Source organism: Lithobates pipiens, unplaced genomic scaffold (assembly GCF_037356315.1).
Source record: "Lithobates pipiens isolate NorthernLeopardFrog02 unplaced genomic scaffold, aLitPip1_a1.2 Scaffold_1, whole genome shotgun sequence".
In the NCBI taxonomy this organism is placed as follows: domain Eukaryota; kingdom Metazoa; phylum Chordata; class Amphibia; order Anura; family Ranidae; genus Lithobates; species Lithobates pipiens.
This window is the reverse complement of record NW_027507685.1, coordinates 223,159,649-223,184,816: the sequence shown is the minus strand read 5'-3', so window position 1 is coordinate 223,184,816 and position 25,168 is coordinate 223,159,649. Positions and strand designations below refer to the sequence as shown.

Sequence of the window (25,168 nt, the reverse complement as noted above, 5' to 3'; positions counted from 1 at the left end):
CACATACCGGAGATATTCAGAGCCAGACCCCGTGGCACCGCGCCAGAATCACAGGCCGCAATGCACGAGGCCCCACCAGCAAGCAGGCCCGCACGCAGGTCACGGAGCCGCAGCCCTCCGACTCCCGCCGCCGCTACCCCACCGACCTCTCAGGCTTTGAGTATTGCAGACCTACGAGCAGTGGCGGCTGACATCAAATCCACGCTCTCTGCAGCCATCTCCGAACTCAGAGAAGACCTCCACACGATGGCGATTCGGGTAGAAGAGGTTGAGGAAGCTCAGGCCCGACAAGAATCCGCGCTTTGCCACGTTCAGCAGGTCTCGGAGTCACATGCGGTCCACCTCAGGGACATCAACCGCCACCTGGAGGACCTCGATAACCGAGGGAGACGCCGCAACTTACGGGTGAGAGGCCTCCCCGAATCTTTTGAGGCACAACAGTTGTCCCGCGAAGTGTCCCTCATCCTTAACGATCTGCTCGACAGACCACCGGATACAGTGATTTCTTTTGAACGCATTCACAGAGCACTCCGTCCCAGAGGTAGAGAAGCAGACCCGCCGAGAGACGTGATATGCTGCCTCACGGACTTTCTAGTGAAAGAGGAGATTATGAGAAAAGCAAGGGAGAGAGGTAGAATCTTACACCATGGTGCCGAAATCAAAATCTTTCAGGACTTGTCCGCTATCACGCTCCAACGGAGGCGGGAATTGAAGCCATTACTGGACGTCCTTCGGGCTCGTGCTATACCGTACCGTTGGAAATATCCTTTTTGCTTGTCAGCATCAGCCAACGGCCATACCGTTAATCTTCGTGTACCCGAAGATCTGGATCACTTCTGTACCGTCCTCAACCTGCCCTCAGTGGATGTCTCGGACTGGTACAGTGATTTTCGCTTACCTACCATGCACAGGGCTACCTCCATGGATGGTGTAAATGAAGCTGGCAACTTTAACATCGGCCGCCGCCGAAGAGCACACCCGCTCCCAACCTCTCCACGTCCGTCGGGCAATCTCCGAAACCAAAGCCCTTCGGCCTCTCCAGATTACAGGAGACAAAGGCGTTCGTAGGATGTGTTCGTAAGATGTTGTCGAAGGATTCCGCACATGACGCCTATCTACCTTGCTCTACCTGATCTACAGCTCTCCGGACATTCGTTGATCGTCTCATCAGAACGGATCATCCCCATCCCCTGTTCCGAGGGCCCCCACGACTACTTCCCGCCTGCGAAAACAAAACTTACACGCTGATCAATCGCCTCCCACTTGCACATCAACGTGCTGTCTATCCGATCTATCTTCACAGTGAATTCCACGACGGGATCGGTGAGTAGACGTTTTTCTTGCTCCCCACCAGTATCCTGCCTACCCCGACCGGACCACATATACGCCGAAGAACGTAATATCTATCTAACTATGAACGATCGGACGGCCGTCCGATAGTCGAACTAGACACTTCCGAAAATCTTGGGTATTCATCCATCGATCGCCTGTGGATGCCGGTTCGGTCGGATGTACTGTCGTTTTGACCATCACACTCTACGCTTGACTGTTCCATCCCCATTTTTTTTTTTTTTTTTTTTTTTTTTTGTCTCCAGCCTTGAGGTACTCGGTCTCTCTCCTCTCCACACACTGTTGAACCCGGTGTGTCCTCTAAAACACATATGATTGATCTACCCTCCATTGGGCCATTTGCATTGCCATCAGACGCCCAACACCACAACACTTTCCCCAGGAACCTCAGTTGTCCAGCTCCCTCATTTTGGAGTGAGCCTTAATTTCTCATCCCCCTTCCCCTTACAAGAGACCGACTGCCTCTGAACTACATATTAATCAGGCTGTGTTGAATGCTCCCTTCCCCTTCTCTGCATACACGCGCTTCCTTCATTTTACGAAGCCCTGTCTGTATGTTTACGCCCTCAGTATTGCACAAATGAGAAACAGGTGTGGTGGGCAGATTTCAGTTTCTTGTTACTGTTACTGTTACTGTTACTGTTACTGGTTAATTTCGTTTTTGTTCTTTGCCGTTACTATTCACTAATGTTTTCCTCTGAAGCAGCTTTCACTGTGGGCCCTCGATTGCCTTACTATGCTCAAATTGTTGGTTCCATGACACCCTCCCTTGAGCCTATGGTACAGTATTGCTTTCTGTCCAGCTGCACAACAAACGGGGACATTCCCCCCCCCCTACACACATTCACATCTTCATCTAACTCACCCGTCTACCCAGAACACATGCTGGCTCTCTGGTCCTGTTGGAACGTTCCCAGATGTGTTTCCCCCTACCGCCATTCCTCCCTCAGCTTTGCTAGCACACTAGAGGCCATTCCCCCCGGTACCCCCTGATGTCTGCAATCTAACAAAGACTTACCGAACTTTAGTACTCTAATCCCCTGATTATTTTTCCCTACTATGGTACAATACTATTTTCCTCACCTCAGCTCTCTCTATAACTGGCTGACAAGATTATCACCAAGTCCTCCTCCATGTTACACACCTGGTTTACATTAGATAGTCACATATATTACCACCTTGACCTCATGGGAACTCGATCACTGAACTGATTCGACTTCGACACCAAACACCCCCCACCCACAAGGCTCTTTCATTAAGAAATCCTTGACCCAACCTGGTATAATATTTCTGTCGGGTGTAGCTAGTCCAGCTACCCCGACCCCAGTTTTTTGTTTATTTTTCTCCAGCTGTGTACTTCCCCGAGTGCACAGTTGGGACCACTCTAGCTCCCGCGGAGCTCCCTTTTACAACCCTTCCTCTTCCTCCTTCCTCATCTCTCCCTCAACCCCTCCCCTCCCCCCCCTTCAAGCCGCTCGCCGCTGTTCTCCGATACCTTTGGTATACCCACTAATACTGGTGCCCCCCTGTAGAGGTCATCTTTGGCTTTAAACGATGGCCTCTTCCCACACCACCTCCAACCATCCTAAGCTAAAAATAGTCTCTTTAAACATAAAGGGCCTTAATATCCCGGAAAAAAGAAAGCAGACGCTAATCCACATGAAAAGCCTGAAGGCAGATATAGTATTTCTACAGGAGACGCACTTCAGCACCCGAAACACACCGAAATTCTCCAATGATTTCTATCCACATAGCTATCATGCAACAACGCCAAACTCTAAATCTAAAGGCGTATCAATACTACTTTCAAAACATGTCCCCATACAAATCTCGGATACCTTAGTAGATGACCAGGGCAGATTTCTCTTCCTCAAAGGCACGTGGCACACAAAGCCAATAACTTTAGCTAATATTTACAGCCCCAACAAAGCACAAGTGCCTTTCTTTAGAAAGGTCCTCAATACTCTGCTTGACTTTCAGCATGGAATGCTACTGCTAGGAGGAGACTTTAACGCCCCGCTAAACCCACTCGTAGACACGTCCACAGGCACGTCCCACCTCCCATATAGCGCCCTCCGACAAATCAAACTGATTCTCCAAAAACTCTCCTTACATGATACCTGGCGCACTTTACATCCTAAAGAGAAAGACTACACCTTTTTTCTACCCCCCACAACCGTTACTCGCGACTAGACTACCTCTTTCTGACTCAGCCTGACCTCTCTTACCTGACGACTTCCAGTATAGAACCAATGACACTATCAGACCACCACCCTATCTCAGTCACGCTAACACTCCCAGACTTACAGACGTTCACACGAATCTGGCGTCTGGACCCCTCTCTTCTCACGGACACGATACACGTGACAGAACTTAGGAAGTGTCTAGTAGATTACTTTAAGGAAAATGGCACCCCAGACGTATCGAACATGACCCAATGGGCCGCTCACAAATGCGTAATAAGAGGGAAATTAATCTCGTTGACCGCCAAAATTAGAAAGGGGAAAAAAATTCACCTTCAGAAACTCTTTGACAGATTAGCACTCCTGGAAGCGACCCACAAACGAACTTTAGCTTCACAGACCCTCCAGGAGCTCCTGGATACCAGAGCTTCCATCCAGGAAGCACTGGGCAAATCTATCCGGAAGAACTATATGCTTTCCCAAAAGCAATTCTATGAATTCGGTAACAAAAGCAGTCGCCTCATGGCTAGGGCCCTCCACACTAGACACGCGAAATATACCGTACACAACCTGCACTCCTCCTCTGGTGATGTCTACACACAGAACACGGAGATTGCCAGGGAATTCGAAAAGTTCTACACTAAACTGTACAACCTTGACGGTCCAATTGCTCCTCACCACCCTCCCCAAACCAGGTCCCAAGATATCGCGACCTTCCTACACAAGTACTGTCCTCAACTTCCACCAACAGAAACACTTCAGGAACTTGACGGCCCTATCTCACAACTGGAATGGGATACCGCACTCAAGCAAACTAAATCTGGTAAAAGCCCCGGCCCGGATGGTCTTTCATCGATTTATTACAAAACATTCTCTGACATTCTACAACTCCCTTTTAGGAAAGCCTTCAACTCCCTCTCCAACTCCAGTGTCCTCAATGCTGATATGCTTGAAGCTCACATCGTGGTGATCCCCAAGGAGGATAAAGACCCCACACAAGCGGCCAATTATAGACCGATTTCCCTATTGAATGCAGACATCAAAATTTTTGCGAAAATATTAGCCAATAGACTCCTTCCCCTGTTACCTGTCCTCATTAAAAACGACCAGGTAGGGTTTGTCCCTGGCCGTGAAGCCAGGGACAATACCATCAAAGCCATTAACCTACATCACCACATCTCAAGTTCTAAACAAAAGGGTTTCTTCCTGTCCTTAGATGCGGAGAAGGCATTCGACAGGGTGGCATGGGATTACATGCAGGCTGTCCTTCAAACCATAGGCCTCGGACCTAGATTAACTGCTTTCATTCACTCACTCTACCTCAATCCCACGGCCAAAGTTAGGGTTAATAACACCCTGTCGGATGCCTTCCCTATTCGCAATGGAACCAGACAGGGATGCCCATTATCCCCTATCCTCTTCGTACTGACCTTAGAACCACTTTTAAATAGTATAAGACTAAACCCTGACATAAAAGGTATCCAAAATAAAGTTAAAGAATATAAATTGGCCGCATTTGCTGACGACATCCTCCTATTCCTCACACAACCTCATACCACAATTCCTATCCTCCTGCAAGAATTCCGCAATTTCAACCACTTATCCAATCTTAAAATAAATTTTACCAAGTCATATGCCCTTAATATTTCCCTCCCTCCTGATGACGTCACCCTCTGCAAAGCCAATTTCCCATTTCACTGGCAGGAAGACCACATCACCTACTTAGGTATAAAGATCACAACAGATCTGTCAGATCTTTATGCACGGAACTATTTACCCCTGATTAGACAACTTTCGCTGGACTTGAAACGTTGGGACAAGCCGACGTTTTCCTGGTTTGGTAGAGCCGCAATATTAAAAATGAATGTGCTTCCAAGAATCCTCTACACCCTTCAGGCTTTGCCGATACATCTCCCCCAAACTCTTTTCAAATCCTACAGAAGCATGTGTACCAGATTTCTCTGGAGTTCCCACAAGCCCCGAATCAAGTACGACCAACTGGCCCTACCCAAACACCTTGGCGGCATAGGACTCCCAGATCTATCTAACTACCACAAAGCAGTACATTTGACTAGGATAATAGACTGGAATGTCCACACACATAATAAAGACTGGGTCTCCCTAGAATCCTCATTCACGTCCCTCCCACTTAGATCTTTACCATGGCTTCGGTCCTCTCTTCGTTTCAAAGAAATCAAACTGCACCCCTTACTAGCCCCAACATTACATTGCTTCCGGAAACAGTGTGCACACTCCTCCCTCTCCACCATCCCGGGACCATTAACGCCACTGACCCTGAATCCAGACTTCCTACCGGGATCACATCGAACTTTCCTACAAGCCTATTGGTCACAACCACAAACCCTGATACAACACTTCTACCAGAATGGACACCCGCTGACACGAGACCAAATCGCTAATATTATGCAAAAACCTCGTATCCCAACCTGGACATTTCTACAAATTACCCACTACCTACAGTCGATGAGGAAAAAAATTGACTGCTCCCGCGCACTTACGCCGTTCGAATCCCTATGCTCTTCAACTGCACCCTTAACACATCTTATTTCCCAGACGCATTCCCTGCTATTTCAAGATCATGACATCACGACCTCCAAGTTTTGCTCCTCCTGGGAGAAAGACCTGGATGTCCACCTCACGCCGGCAGACTGGGAAACAGCTTTTTTGAATATCCACAAAGGATCTGTAAACGTTTCCACTCAGGAAAACAGTTACAAAATATTAGCAAGATGGTATAGAACGCCAGACAGACTACACAAATGGGATCCTTCTGTCTCGGACGGTTGTTGGCGATGTCACCAACATAGAGGTACATTTCTTCACGTCTGGTGGTCTTGCCCCCTGCTCCAACCCTTCTGGAGGTCTATCCATAAACTGATTCAGGACATTACAACCTACGAATTACCTTACACTCCGGCCCAATTCCTATTACATCACACTACTCTACCACAGACGTCCTATCGTAAATCAATAATTATCCACTTGATTGATGCTGCTAAACAGTGCATCCCAACCCTCTGGAAATCACAGAAAGTTCCCTCTCTTAAAGACTGGTTCCACAGAATAAACAGAATTTCAGAAATGGAGGAACTGATTCACATAGCAAAAGACACCCCTGCCAAATATAACACGAGATGGGCGTGCTGGAAACACTTCAAAACTACACCGGGTTATAACCACACTCAAAGTCTCTTAGTTTAATTCATCGATCCTTGTTCCACCCTCCTCTGCATATTCGGGCGCTGCCACTGTAGTCCATGCGCTTCTACTCCAACCTGTCTTTCTTGCCCAGATTGATTGCTTTTTGTATCTGTCCTCTATATCTTAGTCGCATATTTGGCCTGACCCTGGGCCACAACAGATACTACAGCTCACATATCACTGTGGGTTTCTAAAAACCCAGTATATGCCATGGAGAACATCGGTGAACGGACTCCACTCCCCCCCTCTCCCTCCCACCCTTACTACCCCTCTGTCTTACCACTTCCCACCCTCCCCATCCCCATCTTTCTTCTGGGTACTACTTTATGCTCCAAGCATTGAACACGGGGGGCTCACCCCCCCCCCCTCACCTCAACCTCGGCCCTTACACCTAAGTTCTCCTTATTGAGAACCATCACAAGTAGTCTATCTTTGGTAGCTATTTCTTTTCCCGACTAGCCTTCCTAACACGACCCTGACTGTTTTATCTCATCTATGTGTTGTTGCTCATGCATTAATATATTTCTTCTTGCATTGTTTTGTATCCCAAGTGCTCTTTGTTATATATGGGCCATACGAATTTCTTCTTTGTATTTCCTTGCTTCTTACATGCCTTTATGTATGCTGTTGTTTTTGTACCCTCTTCTTGATTCAATAAAATATTTTGGAAAAAAAAAAAAAAAAAAAGAAGAATGCACTGGTAAGCTCAGCAACATAAAAATGCCTGGACAGCAGACAATAGTGGTGGATGATCGCAGGAGCCTCTCTATGGTAAAGAAAACCCATTCACAGCATCCAGACAAGTGAAGGACAATCTCGAGGAGGTGGGTGTATCATTGTCAAAGTCTACAATCAAGAGAAGACTTCACAAGTGCAAATACAGAGGGTTCACCAGAAGGTGCAAACCATTCAACAGCCTGAAGAATAGAAAAGCCAGATTTGACTTTCCCAAAAAACATCCAAAAAAGCCAGACCAGTTCTGGAAATGCATTCTTTGGACGGATGAAACTAAGATTAATCTGTACCAGAGTGACGGGAAGAAGAAAAGTGTGGAGAAGGCTTGGAACAGCTCATAAACCAAATCAAACAATGTCATCTGTAAAAACACGGTGGAGCTTGCAGTGTAATGCATGGCTTCCAGTGGCACTGGGTCATTGGTGTTTATTGATGATGTGACAGAAGACAGAAGAAGCCGGATGAATTCTGCAGTGTTTAGTGATATAACTTCAGGCAGTCATTGCCAGTAAAGGATTCTCAACAAAATATTAAAAATTAGAATTTTATTTATGATTATATTAATTTGTCCAATTACATTTGAGCCCCTGAAAATGGGGGGGAGGGGCGGTGTATAAAGATGGTTGCAGTTCCTAAAATTTGTACTTGATATTTATGAAGAAAAGATGATCTGCACTCCGGTGATTGCTCTTAAAAAATGTTGCATTTATTAACAAGCCACAGTGACCAAACGCAAAAATACGAAAAGGTTGACGTTTTTCAGCCTATAAGGCCTTAGTCATAACCACATTACAGACATGAGACTTTGAAATAAATAGACTTAAATTGGATTCTGCGAGCAGGTTGCCTTTTTTTCCAGCTGACATGTGCCCACATTGGAGACCGCACTATCACCCAGTCTATTTTCATCTAAACAATGCCAACCCACCTGGCTCTCCTATCCTGGCAGTTACCCCTGTAATAAAAAAACCTGTAGGTATTGTAACTTGTGTGATCTGGGTAAAACATTTGTTGCCACAGCTACAGATGAAGAGTTTACTATACAGCAATACATCAACCGTGGCACAAATTATGTAATTTACCTGATCACCTGTATTTCATGCAGCCTCCAATATGTAGGCTGTACCACACGTCCTTTGAGAACCCGTATAGGGGAACATTATTGTGACACAAATAATCCAAAGGCTAGAAATTTTTTGAATGCAGCACGTCACTTTAGGGAATGTCACCAGGGCGATCTCTCCTCTTTCCGTTTTAGAGGAATAGAACGGTCGTCTCACTCGCCCAGAGGAGGTGACAGGGAGAGAAGGCTACTGGGGACAGAAGCATGGTGGATCTTTAGATTAAAAACTAGATCGCCTCAGGGGTTAAACCTGAGGTGGGATCTGGACTTGCACTTACATTAAGAACGCCTCTCCCCAGAGCCTCCTCTCTCTTTCTCTTTTTTCCTCTTCTGATGTCTTTCACATACCTAGATTATCATTCTTATTTTTTGTATTTAATGTTTTTCATGGTGTGTTTTAATTATGTATATGTGCATGAGTCCATGCATGAGTGCGTGAATACATATACTTATTATCACTATAAGGTGTGTGAGATATGTATTGAATGGCAATACATATGGATCACCCTATATGCAGCGTAGCCGATTCCCCTCTTTTTGGATAATTGCCTGCAGTCAATTAAGACAATTAATGGGTGGAGCCAGTGATCCTTAGAGTTACTATTTATTTCAAAGTTTCATGTCTGTAATGTGGTTATGACTAAGGCCTTATAGGCTGAAACACGTCAACCTTTCGTATTTGCGCTTGGTCACTGTGGCTTGTTAATAAATACAACATTTTTTAAGAGCAATCACCGGAGTGTGGATCATCTTTTCTTCATTTCTCTACTCGACTGTGGATCGAGCACCGGGAGCTCTGCTTTCTATGTGATGTATGGGTAGTAGCTCTGACTTTTTTGTTTATATACTTGATATTTATGTTCAACCCCTTTAATTAAAGCCGAGTCTGCACTTCACATTCATTTGGATTGTTTAATTTTATTCTGGTGGCATACAGAGCCAAAAGTATGAAAATTGTGCCTGTGTCCAATATATGGACCTAACTGTATATAAATAGCCATGGTTTTGGAATGGGGTTTTTAATAAGCTTTTATAGGTATAATGGTCAACAATGGACAAACTCTTGGCCATGGGGTACAAAACAAAAAAGAAGTATGCTACCCAACAAAGACAATTAACCTGAATCGTGGGGTTTGGCTCCTTGCAACGTCATCCAGCACTTTATCACCATGGACTCTCAGAGTTTTTCCGGTTATCATAAGAATGTCAGAGGCATGGAGCTTCAGAAGCTTGTAGTCGCATGGACCTGGAGGGGAATAGCAAATAACTGAACAGTCAGCTGTTACTACAGTCATTTATTTCATATTAAAACTAAAGTTACATTTTTTTTAAAACAGCACCAGGGACACTACTTAGCAGCAATAAATTGTGCCCCATGTGCTGGTGGCTGTTGTTTATAACAGAAATCCTAAGAGCCGGTTCACACTGGGACCACTTGTCAGGGGACTTAGCCGCCTAACAAGTCACGTCCCGTTCTGTACAATAGAACCGTTGTAATCGGAGCGACTCAAGTCGCTTCAAACTTAGAAAAAGGTTCCTGTATGACTTTGGGGCGACTTGCACTGACTTCTATAGAGAAGTCATTTTGCAAGTTGCCGCTGCTGTCGTGTCCAGGTCGCCTGAGGCAGTCGCGCTGCAAGTCGTGCTGCCTCAGTGTGAACCGGCACAAAGTCTTCTGCCACTGCATACCCCCGCAGCACCATAAGATCACTGCTTAATATTAGCTCCTGTGACTGCGACAGGAACCCTTAAAAACTGCTGACTATGACCGCCCTTTCCACCCTGTGCTTCATTTGTAGCACCTGTACTAAAGGTTCCCACAATACAAAGCATTTTGTAATTTCAGATGGGCAGATAAATAACAAGCCTGGTACTGGTAAACAAAAAAAATAAAGAAAAAGATAAGATAAAACTAAACTTTAGCTTTCATGTTGCTATGGCCTCATGTATAGAAGAGACTAATGGAGAACCTGTGTGTACATTAACTAATCATATCCTGTCACTCATATTTCTAGCACATATTGTAACATGAAAAGGTAGAGGTGGTTGACTGGTCCCTATCAAAACCAGACAGTCCTTCCTTCAGGCACTTCAATAAGTCCCAACTCTGGTCTCTGCTTACCTTCAGGTCTGAACACTTTGCCCATCAAGAGGTCATCAGGACATGGTGCCTGCTTGCCATCCTTCTCTGTAGAGGGCGCTCCACCATCCCGATTCTTCTCACACAGCACCAAGGTGGTGTAAATCCTATTGCTGGCATCCGAGGACACCTGATATTAAAAATACAGGGCAGACATAGCAAAGCCAAATGAAACTCTGGCTGAAATTAAATGGCTAAAACACAATCCTTCGCAGTGCCTACATAAGAGGAGCTTAGATCTCCTATTGTTAATGCCCAACGTTGTGCATGACCGTCTTTTTAGTTCAACTGAATCCCTTGCTTGAGGGTGCTCCCATACAACCATAAAACCCTCAAGCAAAGGGGAGGTGTTGAGGAAAATTCAGTAGATAGCAGTAAGGGCGCCACACCAATAGATATAGGGGTCGATTTACTAAAGGCAAATAGACTGTGCGCTTTGCAAAATGCAGTTGCATTCTACAAGGGCAGTTGCTCTAAAGCTTAGTAAATGATGGAAAGCTCTGCGGACTTCCATCATTCAATCATGTGCAAATAAAAATGCTTTTTTTTTTTCCTTGACCGTAATTGGGTATTCTTTACAAAGTGAAGCTTTACCTTATTTATTAAGCTCTGGCGTAACTGCACTTTGCAAAGTACACAATCTATTTGCCTTTAGTAAATCAACCCTATAGAGTCCAGTGTATTTTTTTTTACTATTAAAAGATCAACAAGATTTAAAATCCAGTGTATTTCCAGAGTTCAGTAACAAAAAACTGGCCTTCACAGTGAGGAGCACATGGAGGGGCATATACATGTAAGACCAAGACAATTCCATAGCTCAACTCACCAACCAGTCTGCTGACCAACCAAATTAACCTGCCTAACCATCTGTTAAAAGCTGGGGTTTAGTTAGCACACATTTGCAAACGCATGTGAAAGCTGCAAGGCCTCGTCACGGCACTCTGTGTTTCTTGCAGTCCTAACACTACAAATTTATAAGTGTCTCCACAGTGGAAGCACATGCATGGAATGGATAGATGTGGGACAGGTGAGCCTGGAGGCTGCTCAAGCCCCCTTAAAAGAACAGGAGTGCACTGGACACCCAGCAAGAGCACAATGGCAGTGAAGGTGCCCAGTGTTTCCCTGGACCATATATATGAACAGTAACAAAAAAAATGGCCACTGCCCACACCCATAACCGGCATTCACAGTAAGGAGCACATGGAGGGCATATACATGTAAGACAAAGACAATTCCATAGCGCAACTCACCAACTATTTTTTGTTACTGTTCGTTTATATGGTCTGGGGACACACTGGGCACCTTCACTGCCATTGTGCTCTTGCTGGGTGTCCAGTGTGCTGCTGTTCCTTTAAAGAGGAAGTAAACCCTGATGAGTTTACTTCCTCTTTCATTCCCTGTAAAGGCAAAGCATAATGGACTACTATGCATCGCATAGTAGTCCATTATGTGTCACTTACCTGACACAGGAGCCAGCGAAGTCACCGCTGTCCCCTGTAGTTCCGAGTGTCCATCTTCTTGGTGGGTCTCCGTGGGTCTCGCTGCTCCGGCGCTGTGATTCGCCGGAGCTGCGATGACGTCACTCCCGCGCATGCGCACGGGAGCCGAGACTCGCGGCATTGCCATCATCGACGATGCCCCGCTCAGTGCGCCTGCGGGCCGCTGTCTACGGCGCATGCGCCGTAGATAGCGGTGCCCGTCTTCGGGCAAATATCTCCTAAACCGTATAGGTTTGGGAGATATTTCTTGGACCTACAGGTAAGTCTTAATCTAGGCTTACCTGTAGGTCAAAGTGGTTTGTAAGGGTTTACAACCACTTTAAGGGGTCTTGAGCAGCCTCCAGGCTCACGTGTCCCACATCTATCCATTCCATGCATGTGCTTCCACTGTGGAGACACTTATAAATTTGAAGTGTTAGGACTGCAAGCAAAACAGGGTGCTGTGACGAGGCCTTGCAGCTTTCACATGCGTTTGCAAATTTGTGCTAATTAAACCCTGCTTTTAACAGACGGTTAGACAGGTTCATTTGGTTGGTCAGTACACTGGTTGGCGAGTTGAGCTATGGAATGGTCTTTGTCTTATACTTCCAGAGTTCGCAAACTCCCCCTTCAAGGCTTGTATGGTATGCCATTCCAGGAATGCCTGATCTCAGAAATGCTTAGAAGAGTTTGATGTTTCACATACAACGTTGGCACCTGCACGTAAAACAAACACAGTCATAACCAGCACTTGTTCTATGTGTTCATATTTAAAAGACCTGTAAACTTAAATGAAAAATGTGACTTTTTATGGTACGAAAACTAAAAATATTTACAGAATGTCAAGTAAATATGATGTATTGAATATTAATGTTTTATTTTTACATTTACCCAGCAGGGGGAGCTTTTGGCCTTTTTCACATGTTTAAAAAATAAAAATATGGGTAGACTTGATGAACTACGTCGTCTTTTTCTGACATCATTTTTCTAGGTCTACATTTCCATATAGAATTTTGCAGCTGAGTTGTCCAAAACTATTTTCTCATACCTTTTATCAGGTTCGAGCCTGAAAGTTGCAACAGTCTAAAACACAACAATTACTAAACAATTTTCTTCTCTTTAAATATAACTTATATTTGGTTACATTATACCCTTTTTGGGAAGGCATATGTCAATATCATTTTTGACATATGCCTTCCCAAAAAGTGAATTCACTGACCCACCACTAGCCTTCCATTGCTACCTGCAGGATGACTCCAGGCACCCATGGGTGGTATTCGGTGCTGATGATGATGATACGGCCCACACTCAGGCATTTCATTCCATTCATGGACTCCACCACCTTTCTCTAGATAAGGAAACAAATACAAACCACACATAAGGTTGAGTGTACGTAAATAAATATCTGGAAATATCCATCTGGATCCCAAATGCAGCAGTTCAGTATTTGCATTGTACTTTACCTGTAACGTTTCTCTGGTACAAACGAGTTCCTGTACAGTCAAAAAGTAGTCCTGCAGGTCGGCCAGGTCCCCTGAGCATTCAACTTCCCCCATGTCCCCCAGTGTTTTGGTGAGGACCTTTATCCGCTGTTCATGAGCCTGTTGAATAAATGTAGGATATATTGAATTACAGTGGCGGCTGGTGCTCAAATTTTTTTTTGGGGGGGGGGGGGGGGGGGGGCGCAAACAAACTGAAAAAAACTCCCATTAAGTGTAGCCACTGTGCCCATCAAGTGCAACCACTGTGCCCATCAAACACAGCCACTGTGCCCATCAAACACAGCCACTGTGCCCATCAAACACAGCCACTGTGCCCATCTATTGCCACCACTATGCCCCATCAATTGCCGCCAGTGTGCCCCATCAATTGCCGCCAGTGTGCCCCATCAATTGCCGCCAGTGTGCCCCATCAATTGCCGCCAGTGTGCCCCATCAATTGCCGCCAGTGTGCCCCATCAATTGCCACCAGTGTGCCCCATCAATTGCCACCAGTGTGCCCCATCAATTGCCACCAGTGTGCCCCATCAATTGCCGACAGTGTGCCCCATCAATTGCCGACAGTGTGCCCCATCAATTGCCGACAGTGTGCCCCATCAATTGCCGACAGTGTGCCCCATCAATTGCCGACAGTGTGCCCCATCAATTGCCGACAGTGTGCCCCATCAATTGCTGACAGTGTGCCCCATCAATTGCCGCTACTGTTCCCTATCAAATGCTGGCAGTGTGACCCCCCCGCCCCCCCTCGCCCGACACTTACCTGTTTTGGTGCTGTCCTCCACGCTCCAAGTCCTCCATGTCTTCTCCTGTCCTCTTTCTGTCAGCTCTGCTATGATTGGAAGCCTGCATCTAATCACAGCGCCTGTCGCTTCAGCCAATCAGGTGACAAGATAACCAGACCTGAGCATCTGATTGGCTGAGAGGCGGGTCAGTGTTAGGGAAGCGATTTATTCGCTTCTCTAACACAACACAGTGTGCCCGCTGTTTACCAATTTGAAAGCCTTTTAGAGCCCACGGCTCTAATCAGGACGCCCATTAGAGCCGACAGCTCTAATCAGGCACTACCGAAAACACACCTGCCACTGTAATTCAGATGCCCGGCGCCCGACAAGGGGCCAGAGAGCTGAATAGGGGGCGGCAGCGACGACAATAGGCAGATTCATGCAATGCATGAATCTATCTATTGGTGATAGAGCGGTGCAGGAGAGAGGGGGCGGCGCTCCTGCGCCCTCTATGGACGCACCGCCACTGTTGAATTATGTAACCTCCACCTATATTCGGAACAAAACATCCCTATGGTAGGTTACTGGGGTTTCTATGTCACCCTGCAGGACAAAGCACAAATGCATGGGTTCCTCATCTCTGTATCACCCTACAGGAGGAGGACAGACTCCTAGCTCCCTTTTATACAGTGCATCTGGAAATTCACAGCGCTTCACTTTTTCCACATTTTGATATGATACAGCCTTATTCCAAAATGGATTACATTTATTATATTCCTCAAAATTCTACAAACAATACCCAATAATGACAATATGATGAAGTTTGTTTGAAATCTTTGCAAATTTATTAAAAATAAAAAATGAAAAAAAAATCCCATGTACATAAGTATTCACAGCCTTTGCTCAATACTTTTTTGAAGCACCTTTGGCACCAATTACAGCCTCAAGTCTTTTTGAGTATGATGCTACAAGCTTGGCACACCTATTTTTGGGCCGTTTTTTACATTCTTCTTTGCAGGACCTCTCAAGCTCCATCAGGTTGGATGGGGAGTGTCGGTGCACAGCCATTTTCAGATCTCTCCAGAGATGATCAGTGGGGCTCAAGTCTGGGCTACTCAAGGACATTCACAGAGTTGTCCCGTAGCCACTCCTTTGTTATCTTGGCTGTGTGCTTCGGGTCGTTGTCCTGTTGGAAGATGAACCTTCGCCCCAGTCTGAGGTCCAGAGCACTCTGGAGCAGGTTTTCATCAAGGATGTCTCTGTACATTGCTGCATTCATCTTTCCCTCTACCCTGACTAAACTCCCAGTTCCTGCCGCTGAAAAACATCCCCACCACCATGCTTCACTGTAGGGATAGTATTGGCCAGGTGATGAGCGGTGCCTGGTTTCCTCCAAACATAACACTTGCTATTCAGACCAAAGAGTTCAATCTTTGTTTCATCAGACCAGAGAATTGTGTTTCTCATGGTCTGGGAGTCCTTCAAGTGCCTTTTGGCAAACTCCAGATGGGCTGTCCAGTATCTTTTAATAAGGAGTGGCTTCCATCTGGGCACTCTACTATACAGGTCTGACTGGTGGAGTGCTGCAGAGATGGTTGTTCTTCTGAAAAGTTCTCTTTTCTCCACAGAGAAACAATGGAGCCCTGTTAGAGTGATCATCAGGTTCTTGGTCACCTGCCTGACTAAGGCCCTTCTCCCCCAATCAGTTTTGCCGGATGACCCATTCTAGGAAGAGTCCTAGAGGTTCCAAACGTCTTCCATGTACGGATGATGGAGGCCACTGTGTTCATTGGGACCTTCAATGCTGCAGATCTGTGCCTCCATACAATCCTGTCTCAGAGGTCTACAGACAATTCCTTGGACTTCATGGCTTGGTTTGTGCTCTGACCTTCACTGTTAACTGTGGGACCTTATATAGACAGGTGTGTGCCTTTCAAATCCTGTCCAATCAACTGAATTTAACACAGGTGGACTCCAATCAAGTTGTAGAAACATCTCAAGGATGATCAGTGGAGACAGGAGGCATCTGAGCTCAATTTTGAGTGTCATGGCAAAGGCTGTGAATACTTATGTACATGGGATGTTTTCATTTTTTATTTTTAATAAATTAGCAAAGATTTCAAACAAACTTCTTTCACGTTGTCATTATGGGGTATTGTTTGTAGTATTTTGAGGAAAAGAATGAATTTATTCAATTTTGGAATAATGCTGTAACATAACAAAATGTGGAAAAAGTGAAGCGCTGTGAATACTTTCAGGATGCACTGTATGTATCACCCTGCAGGAGGAGGGCAGGCTCATAGCTCCCATCGATGTGTCCCCCTGCAGGGGGACAAAGTCATAGCAGATTCAAAGCTTACACTTCAATATGTATAGGCAATAACTCAATATTTTCTTAATTTTAACAAAATCAACCCTTTATTTCTTTGGCTTTGGCCATACTTCTCTTCTGGATCACAAGAACACTTATTTCTGCACTCCTGTGAGACAGAATTTAGCGGACAGCAGGCTGAAGTCTGCTGTTGCCTGATGTCATAGACCCGATTCAAGGTCTGCAGGCATCCTGACAATGTCGGGATCCACCCAGATGCACCAGCAGCCTCTTCCGCCAGCTGCAACCACCGTCTCCTCAGCCTAGAGCTCCAGTGAGCACTGGAGGGGCAGAGCAAAAAGCGGTGACTGACCGTCATTGCTCTCTGCTCAGTGAAGACCAAGAACTGAGCGATCAGTGGTCATGTGATTGATCAGTTCTCGGTCTTAGAGCCAGTAAGGAACTGGACTGGACTGTTGCTACAGCCACGAAGGTAAGTATACAGTATACGTTTGTTTTTTTTTTAAGATCCCACACTTCTTTAAAGCTTATACTCACCTTGGTGTCTTTTTGTGTTCTGGATTCTGCAAAACTTCTCTTCATCATGTCCTCCACTCTCAGCGCTTCGACACGGAGTAGATTCAGGATCATGGAGTATGTGAGTCGAAACTGAGATTGTAACTGAGTGGGCTTCCCCTGTGCAAGAAAAGTTACACAAGACATATTTATACACCAAGGAGCAAATCGAGATTTACAAACTGCAGTAGCTTCTAACAGCCAATCAGATTTTTGTTTACTGTAGATCTGTGAAAGATGAAATCTGATTGGTTATCTGGTTATTGCACTTTGCGCATCATTCCATACATATTGTATGTTACATTCTGATCTACACTTTGTCTGCTACTCACCAGCATCATCCTGTGCAAATCGCCCATCTCCGGTACGGCTGATTTACATAATATTATCACCATACCAGTATTGTCCAAACCACGACGTCCAGCCCTGCCGGCCATCTGTATATATTCTCCTAAAAACAGAAACAGAAAACTATACTAAGACTTTATGTGCAATCGAGTGCTACTGAAATCTTGTCAGCATATAACTTCCTGTGCTCACTACCCTTCAGCAACACTGTTTCTATCTATCTGGGAGGACAACACAACCCCTCCCCTCCATGTCATGAAGAACAGAAGATAGGGAGGTTATTGTAGTTCCAGGGTGACAACACTCAGTGTAATGTATTTATGGAAGTGCAATGTTGTCACCATAGGGCCCCAGGTATTTTTGCAGTTATGGAACAACACTCCCACTGGAAAGGAAGCAAATAAGAGAAGTATATTGACAGAGTTTATCTACACATTAAAGGGAAACCAACCCGTGTCTGAGCACCACAAACTAAAAAAAATGCTTTATAATTCATTTTTAAAATGTTTCTAAAAAACGGAAAATTTATGTCAAATACTTACCGTAATTTTCCTTTCCTGATGGACTCCATGGCAGCCTACGTGTGGGTTTAGTCCCGCCTCCATTACCCTATAGGACGACACTCCCATAAATCTTTGCTCCCTGCCACAGGCCGTGTTCGGTAACTATCCTACTCCAGCCATTTGGGAGGGAACTCCTGCTGCCATGGAGTCCATCAGGAAAGGAAAATTACGGTAAGTATTTGACATAAATTTTCCGTTTTCCTGACAGACTCCATGGCAGCCTACGTGTGGGAAATAACTCGCCAAGACACACCCGGGTGGGCAAAAATGCTGATTAACAAAGATTTATTTGACACTGTCAACTGACAAAACTTTAACACCAAAATCAACTGAGGATAAAGCCGCTGGCTCAACACAATAATGAGACATAAAGGTGTGAATGGAAGACCACGAGGCTGCCCTGCATATCACGTCAGGGGCCACATGGCGAGAAGCCGCCCACGAGGTTGAAAGACTTCTGGTTGAATGTGCCGTCACCGCCTGAGGAGGAGCCAAGCCCTTATCTCTGTATGCCCACTGGATTGCTTGAACTATCCATGCAGCGATTGCCCTGACTGATGCTCTAGTGCCCTTGTTCTTACCACAGAACAGAACGAACAGGAAGTCCGACTGCCGGAACGGAGCTGTAGCTTCCAAGTAGAGCTTTAAAGAGCTTCCAACGTCAAGAGGATGAATATCTGAGGAATCCGAGGATCTGAATAGGGGTAGAGAGATTTCTTGATTATTATGAAAGACTGAAGTGACTTTAGGGTTTGACCCTAACATTGGAACTAAGACCACTCTATCCGGAAAAAAAGGTTAGAAAAGGCTCCTTGGCTCCCAGAGCTTGAATTTCCGAAACTCGTTTCGCTGAGGTGACCGCCACCAGGAACACGGTTTTCAAGGTAAGTTCTCGGATGGAGAGATCCGTACTGAGCAGAGAAAAGAAGTCCAGGACTAGAGGAAGATCCCATTTGGGGAATCTGGGTTTCCTTTGGGGTCTCAATCTTACTGCTCCCTTGAAAAACTGCTGAATGAGGGCGTGGCTGGCCCACTGAACCCCTGTAAAAGCGGAAATAGCTGAAACTTGAACCCGAAGGGAGCTAACTGATAAAGGCAAGTCCAAGCCAGATTGCAGGAACCCCAACACATCTTGAACCGTGGGTGAAACATAGGAACTGGTTTTGGAGGACACAAAATCAACAAACTTGGCCCAGATTCGTTCATACACCTTATTAGTGCTCCTTCTCCTTGCACTTAGGAGAGTGGGAATGGCTTCCTTAGGACACCCTAGAGCTTCCAGCCTTCCCCTCTCAAGAACCAGACCTTCAACCGGAGCTGAGCCGGGCATGGATGGAGAACCGACCCCTGGGAGAGAAGGTCCCGTCTGGACGGAAGAGGAACCGGGTCCCGAAAGCTGAGGAGAGATAGGAGAGGGAACCAGGGCCTGTTGGGCCAATACGGAATTATTGCCAATACTTCCACTCCTTCCCATCTGAGTCTCTTCAGGAATTGGAAGATGATTGGCGTTGGGGGAAAAGCATATGCCTTGTGAAAACGCCACTGCTCTGTTAGGGCATCTATCCCGAAGGCCTGCGGATCCTTGAACCTCGAATAGAACTTTGTTAGCTTCTTGTTGAAACGAGAGGCAAAAAGATCCACTTCTGGAGACATCCCCAGGGATAGAACCCACTGAAACACCTCTTCGTGAAGGGTCCACTCGTTGTTGTCCAAGTGGACTCGTGAAAGAAAGTCCGCCTGGACATTGAGAACTCCGGGTACATAGGCTGCTGTTAGGTTGGACAGGTTCCTCTGAGCCCAATGCATTATTGGCTCCACTTCCTTCAGCAAAGACCGACTTCTGGTGCCCCCTTGCTTCCTCACGTATGCGACCGCAGACGTATTGTCCAGCCTGAGGACTACGGATGCACCCACTATCAGATGTGGAAACGCCAACAGCGCTAGGAAGGCTGCTCGTAGTTCCAACACATTCGACACTATTCCCCGAGAGGGAAAGTCCCAAACGCCCTGGGCCACTTCCGAAAGACAATGTGCCCCCCAGCCTTTGTTGCTGGCATCTGATGTTACTGAGATCCATTTGATTGGTAGAAGAGAGTGACAATTCAGTAGATTCTCCCGACGAAGCCACCAAAGGAGGGAACCTCTCATGGTCTGAGTAACTACGATGGACTGAGCCTTTTCTCCCGACCATTGATGGAGAAACCCCACCTGAAAGGGGCGCATCCTCCATTGTGCCCACTTCACCATGGGTATAGTAGACACCATGGTGCCTATGATCTTTAGGCAGTGAAGAGCACTGAGACGAGAAGAGGAGAGGGCTAGGTGGATCCTGTCTCGGATTACTGCAATTTTCTCCTCGGGCAGAGAGATGGTACCTCTTGCTGTGTTGAACAGAGCACCGAGGAACACGAGAGACTGCGTAGGAACCAACTGGCTCTTCTCTAAATTCAGGAGCCAACCGAATTCTTCGAGGGTTGCGATGACTTGATCCCTGTGGCTCAAGAGACAATCCTTGTCCTGAGCGAGAAGAAGCAGGTCGTCTAGATAATGATGAATCCGGATCTTTCTGATTCTCAACAAGGCTACGACTGCCAGAAGGACTTTCGAGAAAGTGCGAGGAGAGGTTGACAGACCGAAAGGAAGGCAAGTAAACTGAAAATGGAACTGGCCAATGGAAAAACGGAGAAACTGTTGGAACTCTGCAGCCACTGGGACGTGAAAATAGGCGTCTTTGAGGTCTATTGAGACAAGCCAGTCCCCTGGCTGCACTGATTGTTGGATCGTGGACAGCGTTTCCATTTTGAACTTCTCCTTTTTTATGTAGTGATTTAGACGCGTTAGGTCTATTACGGGTCTCCAAGTGCCGTTCTTCTTCTGGACCAGGAAGAGAGGTGAATACATTCCCCTGCCGCGCTGGACATCTGGAACAGGAATAGCGGCGCCTTGATCCAACAAAGATTTTGTGTAAGCTAGAAGAATTTGCCTTTTTTCTTCTGACTTTGGAATGGATGTGGGAACAAACTTGAGTTTGGGTACACTGCTGAATGTCCACGTGTGTCCGGAAGAGACCGTCTTGACGGTCCAAAAATCCTGGATCAAGGCCGCCCAAACGTGTCGAAAGTGGAACAAACGTGCTCCTACCCGAACCGCCTGGACGGGCTTGATCTCAAAAGGACTTAGTCGGCTCCTTCTCCCCCATTGAACTGCCTTTCGCAGACTTCTTGAGAGATGTCTGTCTGGACCTCCAAGATCTAGAAAATTCACGTCCAGGCCTGTAAGTGCGCGCCTCCCTAGCACGATCATGAGCCTGCTTCCTAGGGAACGATCTTCTTTGACCCTGCAGGCGTCTATCCTGAGGAAGGAACCCCGACTTACCTCCAGTGGCTCGAGTTATGGCACTATCCAGTTTATTGCCAAAAAGGGAAGAACCATCAAAAGGAATACGGCACCAAACCTGCTTAGAAGCGGGATCAGCTACCCAAGGACGGAGCCAAAGGGCACGCTTGGCAGTTACAGAGGAGAGCATAACTCGAGCCACCAGACGGATAATGTCGATCGAGGCCTCTCCCAGGAAAGCTGAGGCTAGTCTCAATTCCTGAATGGGAGAACTCCTGGCCAGATCTTCGGAAACATTTCTGAGTGAATCATCAACATTATTGGACCAGACTTCCATTGCTCTAGACAGAGCCGCTACAGCCAAGGCCGGCTTGCAGGCCATCCCGGCCGTAAGGTAGATCCGCTTTAGGTCAGAATCAATTCTTCTATCCAAAGCGTCCTTAAAAGAGACTGTGTCTTCCAGGGGAAGGGTAACATGTCTGCCCAAACGCATTACAGCTGCGTCCACTAGAGGAGGAGACTCCAAATTCTTAACTTCTTCTTCCTTGAAGGGATAAAGTCTCTGGATTTTAGAAAGAAGAGAATTCTTTTTCTCTACCTTGCTCCACTCATCTGAAATCACTTCTCCCAGTTCCGAGAGGAAGGGGAAACTAATACGTTCTTTCTTCAATTGTTTGAAAAATTTTCTTTGTTTTGCCGGGGCCACTACCGGCTCTTCCCAGCTCAGTGTTTCCTTAATGGCTTTGACCAAAGGAGGGAGCAGGGCAAAGTCAAAACCTGAACCAGACTCTTCCTCTTCAGACTCACTCTCTGAAAGGACAGCAGATGGATGGCTAGGCAGCGAGGAATCCCAAGTGTCCTGGGCCTGAGCATCCCTCCCTGGAGACCTTGGAGACTCTATGGGAGACAACTGGGGGGCTTCAAACTTCTTAAGACAGTCCTTAACCAATCTTTCCACCATAGACTTTAGCTGTTGGTCAGAGTCACTCCTTTCACCCGTCGCTTTGATATAACAGGCGTCACAAAGGGACTTGTCAGCAGGAACCTGCGTCTTGCACCCCCAGCATACACCTTCAGCTACGTGACTTGGGTGAGCTGATGAAGGGCGGGAAGATTCCCGACTACGGAGACTGGTTCTCGCAGGAGAATCATGTCGTCTGGACCTGGAAGAGGAATGCCGGCGGTGGGACTTAGACGAGTCACTTCCTCGGTGAGAACTTCGCCGTTGAGTAGACCTAGAAGGGCTGTAGAACAAACCAGCAGCGTTAGTGGAACATTCCCTAATGTTCCACTGCTTCCCCCCCCCCCCCCCGGTAGGTAACCCCAAAAGAAGTACCTTCTCCGAGAGGGCTGGCCACTAGCAAGCGGTGAGGCATCTCCAGGATCCATAGGGCTGGAGAAAGAAACAGCCTAATTTAAAACACAGAAAAACAGCTAAGGAGGCAGAGGAAAACTGATCCCAAAAGACACATACCTTAATACTGAAGAAACAGAGCTCAGGAATGATGTTGCAGGCTTACAAACATCCCAGGCATACTATCAGCTGTTTTCTGTTTTTAAATACGCCGCCGAAGTGACGTCATGATTTTCGTCACTAAAACGCTAGTGCGCATGCGCGAAGCCCGCATCGTGCATGCGCGAACCAAGCCTCGTCTTCGCTCCGGTCTCGCGCATGCGCAGAACGACCGAGCGGCGAAACCAGGAAGTAACTGGGCGGCTGGAACGCACGGAAACCAGCCGCCCAAACAGCCAGATACACCGCACGGCGCTGTATGGGGGAAACGAAGGGACACTGCAAACCTGCAAAGAAAAGATACAACAAACAAATACAGGCTGCCATGGAAAGAGAACGGCTCACCACTCCAGGAGACGGACACCAGCCGAGGTAGGTCCCCACACGCGCCGGACTTCAAGAGGAGGAGGGGGGGGGACGTTGGGGGCGAACAGTCACCTGCTAGTAGCAAGGTTTCATGACTCAAACGCGGTTTCACCTGTCAGTGACTAGGCATACACCTCTTCAGCGCCTCTTCCACATGCCCCTTTTCCATACTCCGCTAGTAGCTAGAGCTTATCGGAAATCTGCGACTTCCAAGTCGCACGGCCGGTCCGTAACGTAGAAAAAGTAAGTCTTCAGGGTAAAAAGACACATGTTAGGTCCTATGGAGGAGGACAAAAAAAGAACACGGCCTGTGGCAGGGAGCAAAGATTTATGGGAGTGTCGTCCTATAGGGTAATGGAGGCGGGACTAAACCCACACGTAGGCTGCCATGGAGTCTGTCAGGAAAGGTGATTTTTTTGCAACAATAAAAAATATTTTATACTTTTATGTTCTGTGTAATGGTTTTGCACAGTGCAGCCTCAAACCTCCTCGTCTCAGGTTCTCTGCCAGCACTCCTGGCTCCTCCTCTTCATCCAGTGTCCCCATAGGGAGCCACTTCCCATGGGGTCACTCAGGCAGCTCGCTCCCGAGCCACCCTACCTCAGGCACGTGCGGTGAGGTCAGGGAATGGTGAGGCACTGGCTAGTATCAGAGCCAGATACACACAGGTTACATACGCCGCGATCGTTAGAGCAAGAGCAATAATTCTAGCACTAGATCTCCTCTGTAACGCTAATGTAACCTGTAAAAAATTTAAAAGCGATGCCTATGGAGATTTTTAAGTACTGAAGTTTGGCGCCATTCCACAAGTGAGCGCAGTTTATGCGGCGTAACTTCATCTTTCACGTTATACATACATATATAAAGTAAGTAACATGCAAATAATTATTATATATTGTTTTTAAGGTAATTTACTATATTTTCTAAAACTGTACTCAAGCAGGTGGCTTAACCATTTTCAGCCCCAGACCATTTTGCAGGCCAAAGACCAGAGCACTTTTTGCGATTCGGCACTGCATTGCTTTAACTGACAAGTGCGTGGTCGTGCGACGCGGCTCCCAAACAAATTTTCCGTCCGTTTTTCCCCACAAATAGAGCTTTCTTTTGGTGGTATTTGATCACCCCTGCGGTTTTTATTTTTTGCGCTATAAACAAAAAAATAAAGCGAAAATTTTGAAAAAAAAAATGCTTTTTTTTTTTTACATTTTGCTATAATAAAGATCCCCCAAAAATATTTAAAAAAAACAATTTTTTTCCTCAGTTTAGGCCGATATGTATTCTACATATTTTTGGTAAAAAAAATTAAAAAAATTGCAATAAGCAATTATTGATTGGTTTGCGCAAAAGTTATAGCGTTTACAAAATAGGGGATAGTTTTATTGCATTTATATATATATATATATATATATATATATATATATATATATATATATATACACAGTGGTGTGAAAAAGTGTTTGCCCCCTTCCTCATTTCCTGTTCCTTTGCATGTTTGTCACACTTAAGTGTTTCGGAACATCAAACCAATTTAAACAATAGTCAAGGACAACACAAGTAAACACAAAATGCAATTTGTAAATGAAGGTGTTTATTATTAAAGGTGAAATCCAAACCATCATGGCCCTGTGTGAAAAAGTGATTGCCCCCCTTGTTAAAACATACTATAACTGTGGTTGTCCACACCTGAGTTCAATTTCTCTAGC

General features: G+C 46.1%; 1 protein-coding gene across 2 annotated transcripts in view; it reads right to left on the bottom strand.

Moving 5' to 3' along the window:
- Positions 1-25,168, bottom strand: part of SKIC2 (SKI2 subunit of superkiller complex) — a 121,534-nt gene that overhangs the window by 18,660 nt on the left and 77,706 nt on the right. For both annotated transcript variants that reach the window (XM_077483337.1, XM_077483344.1), the window contains exons 20-25: positions 17,672-17,790; positions 17,322-17,459; positions 13,695-13,832; positions 13,475-13,579; positions 10,736-10,883; positions 9,733-9,859 (exon numbers count right to left, since the gene is read on the bottom strand). In XM_077483337.1, coding sequence (XP_077339463.1) covers positions 9,733-9,859; positions 10,736-10,883; positions 13,475-13,579; positions 13,695-13,832; positions 17,322-17,459; positions 17,672-17,790 — 775 coding nt within the window. The remainder of the gene's footprint in view (positions 1-9,732; positions 9,860-10,735; positions 10,884-13,474; positions 13,580-13,694; positions 13,833-17,321; positions 17,460-17,671; positions 17,791-25,168) is intronic.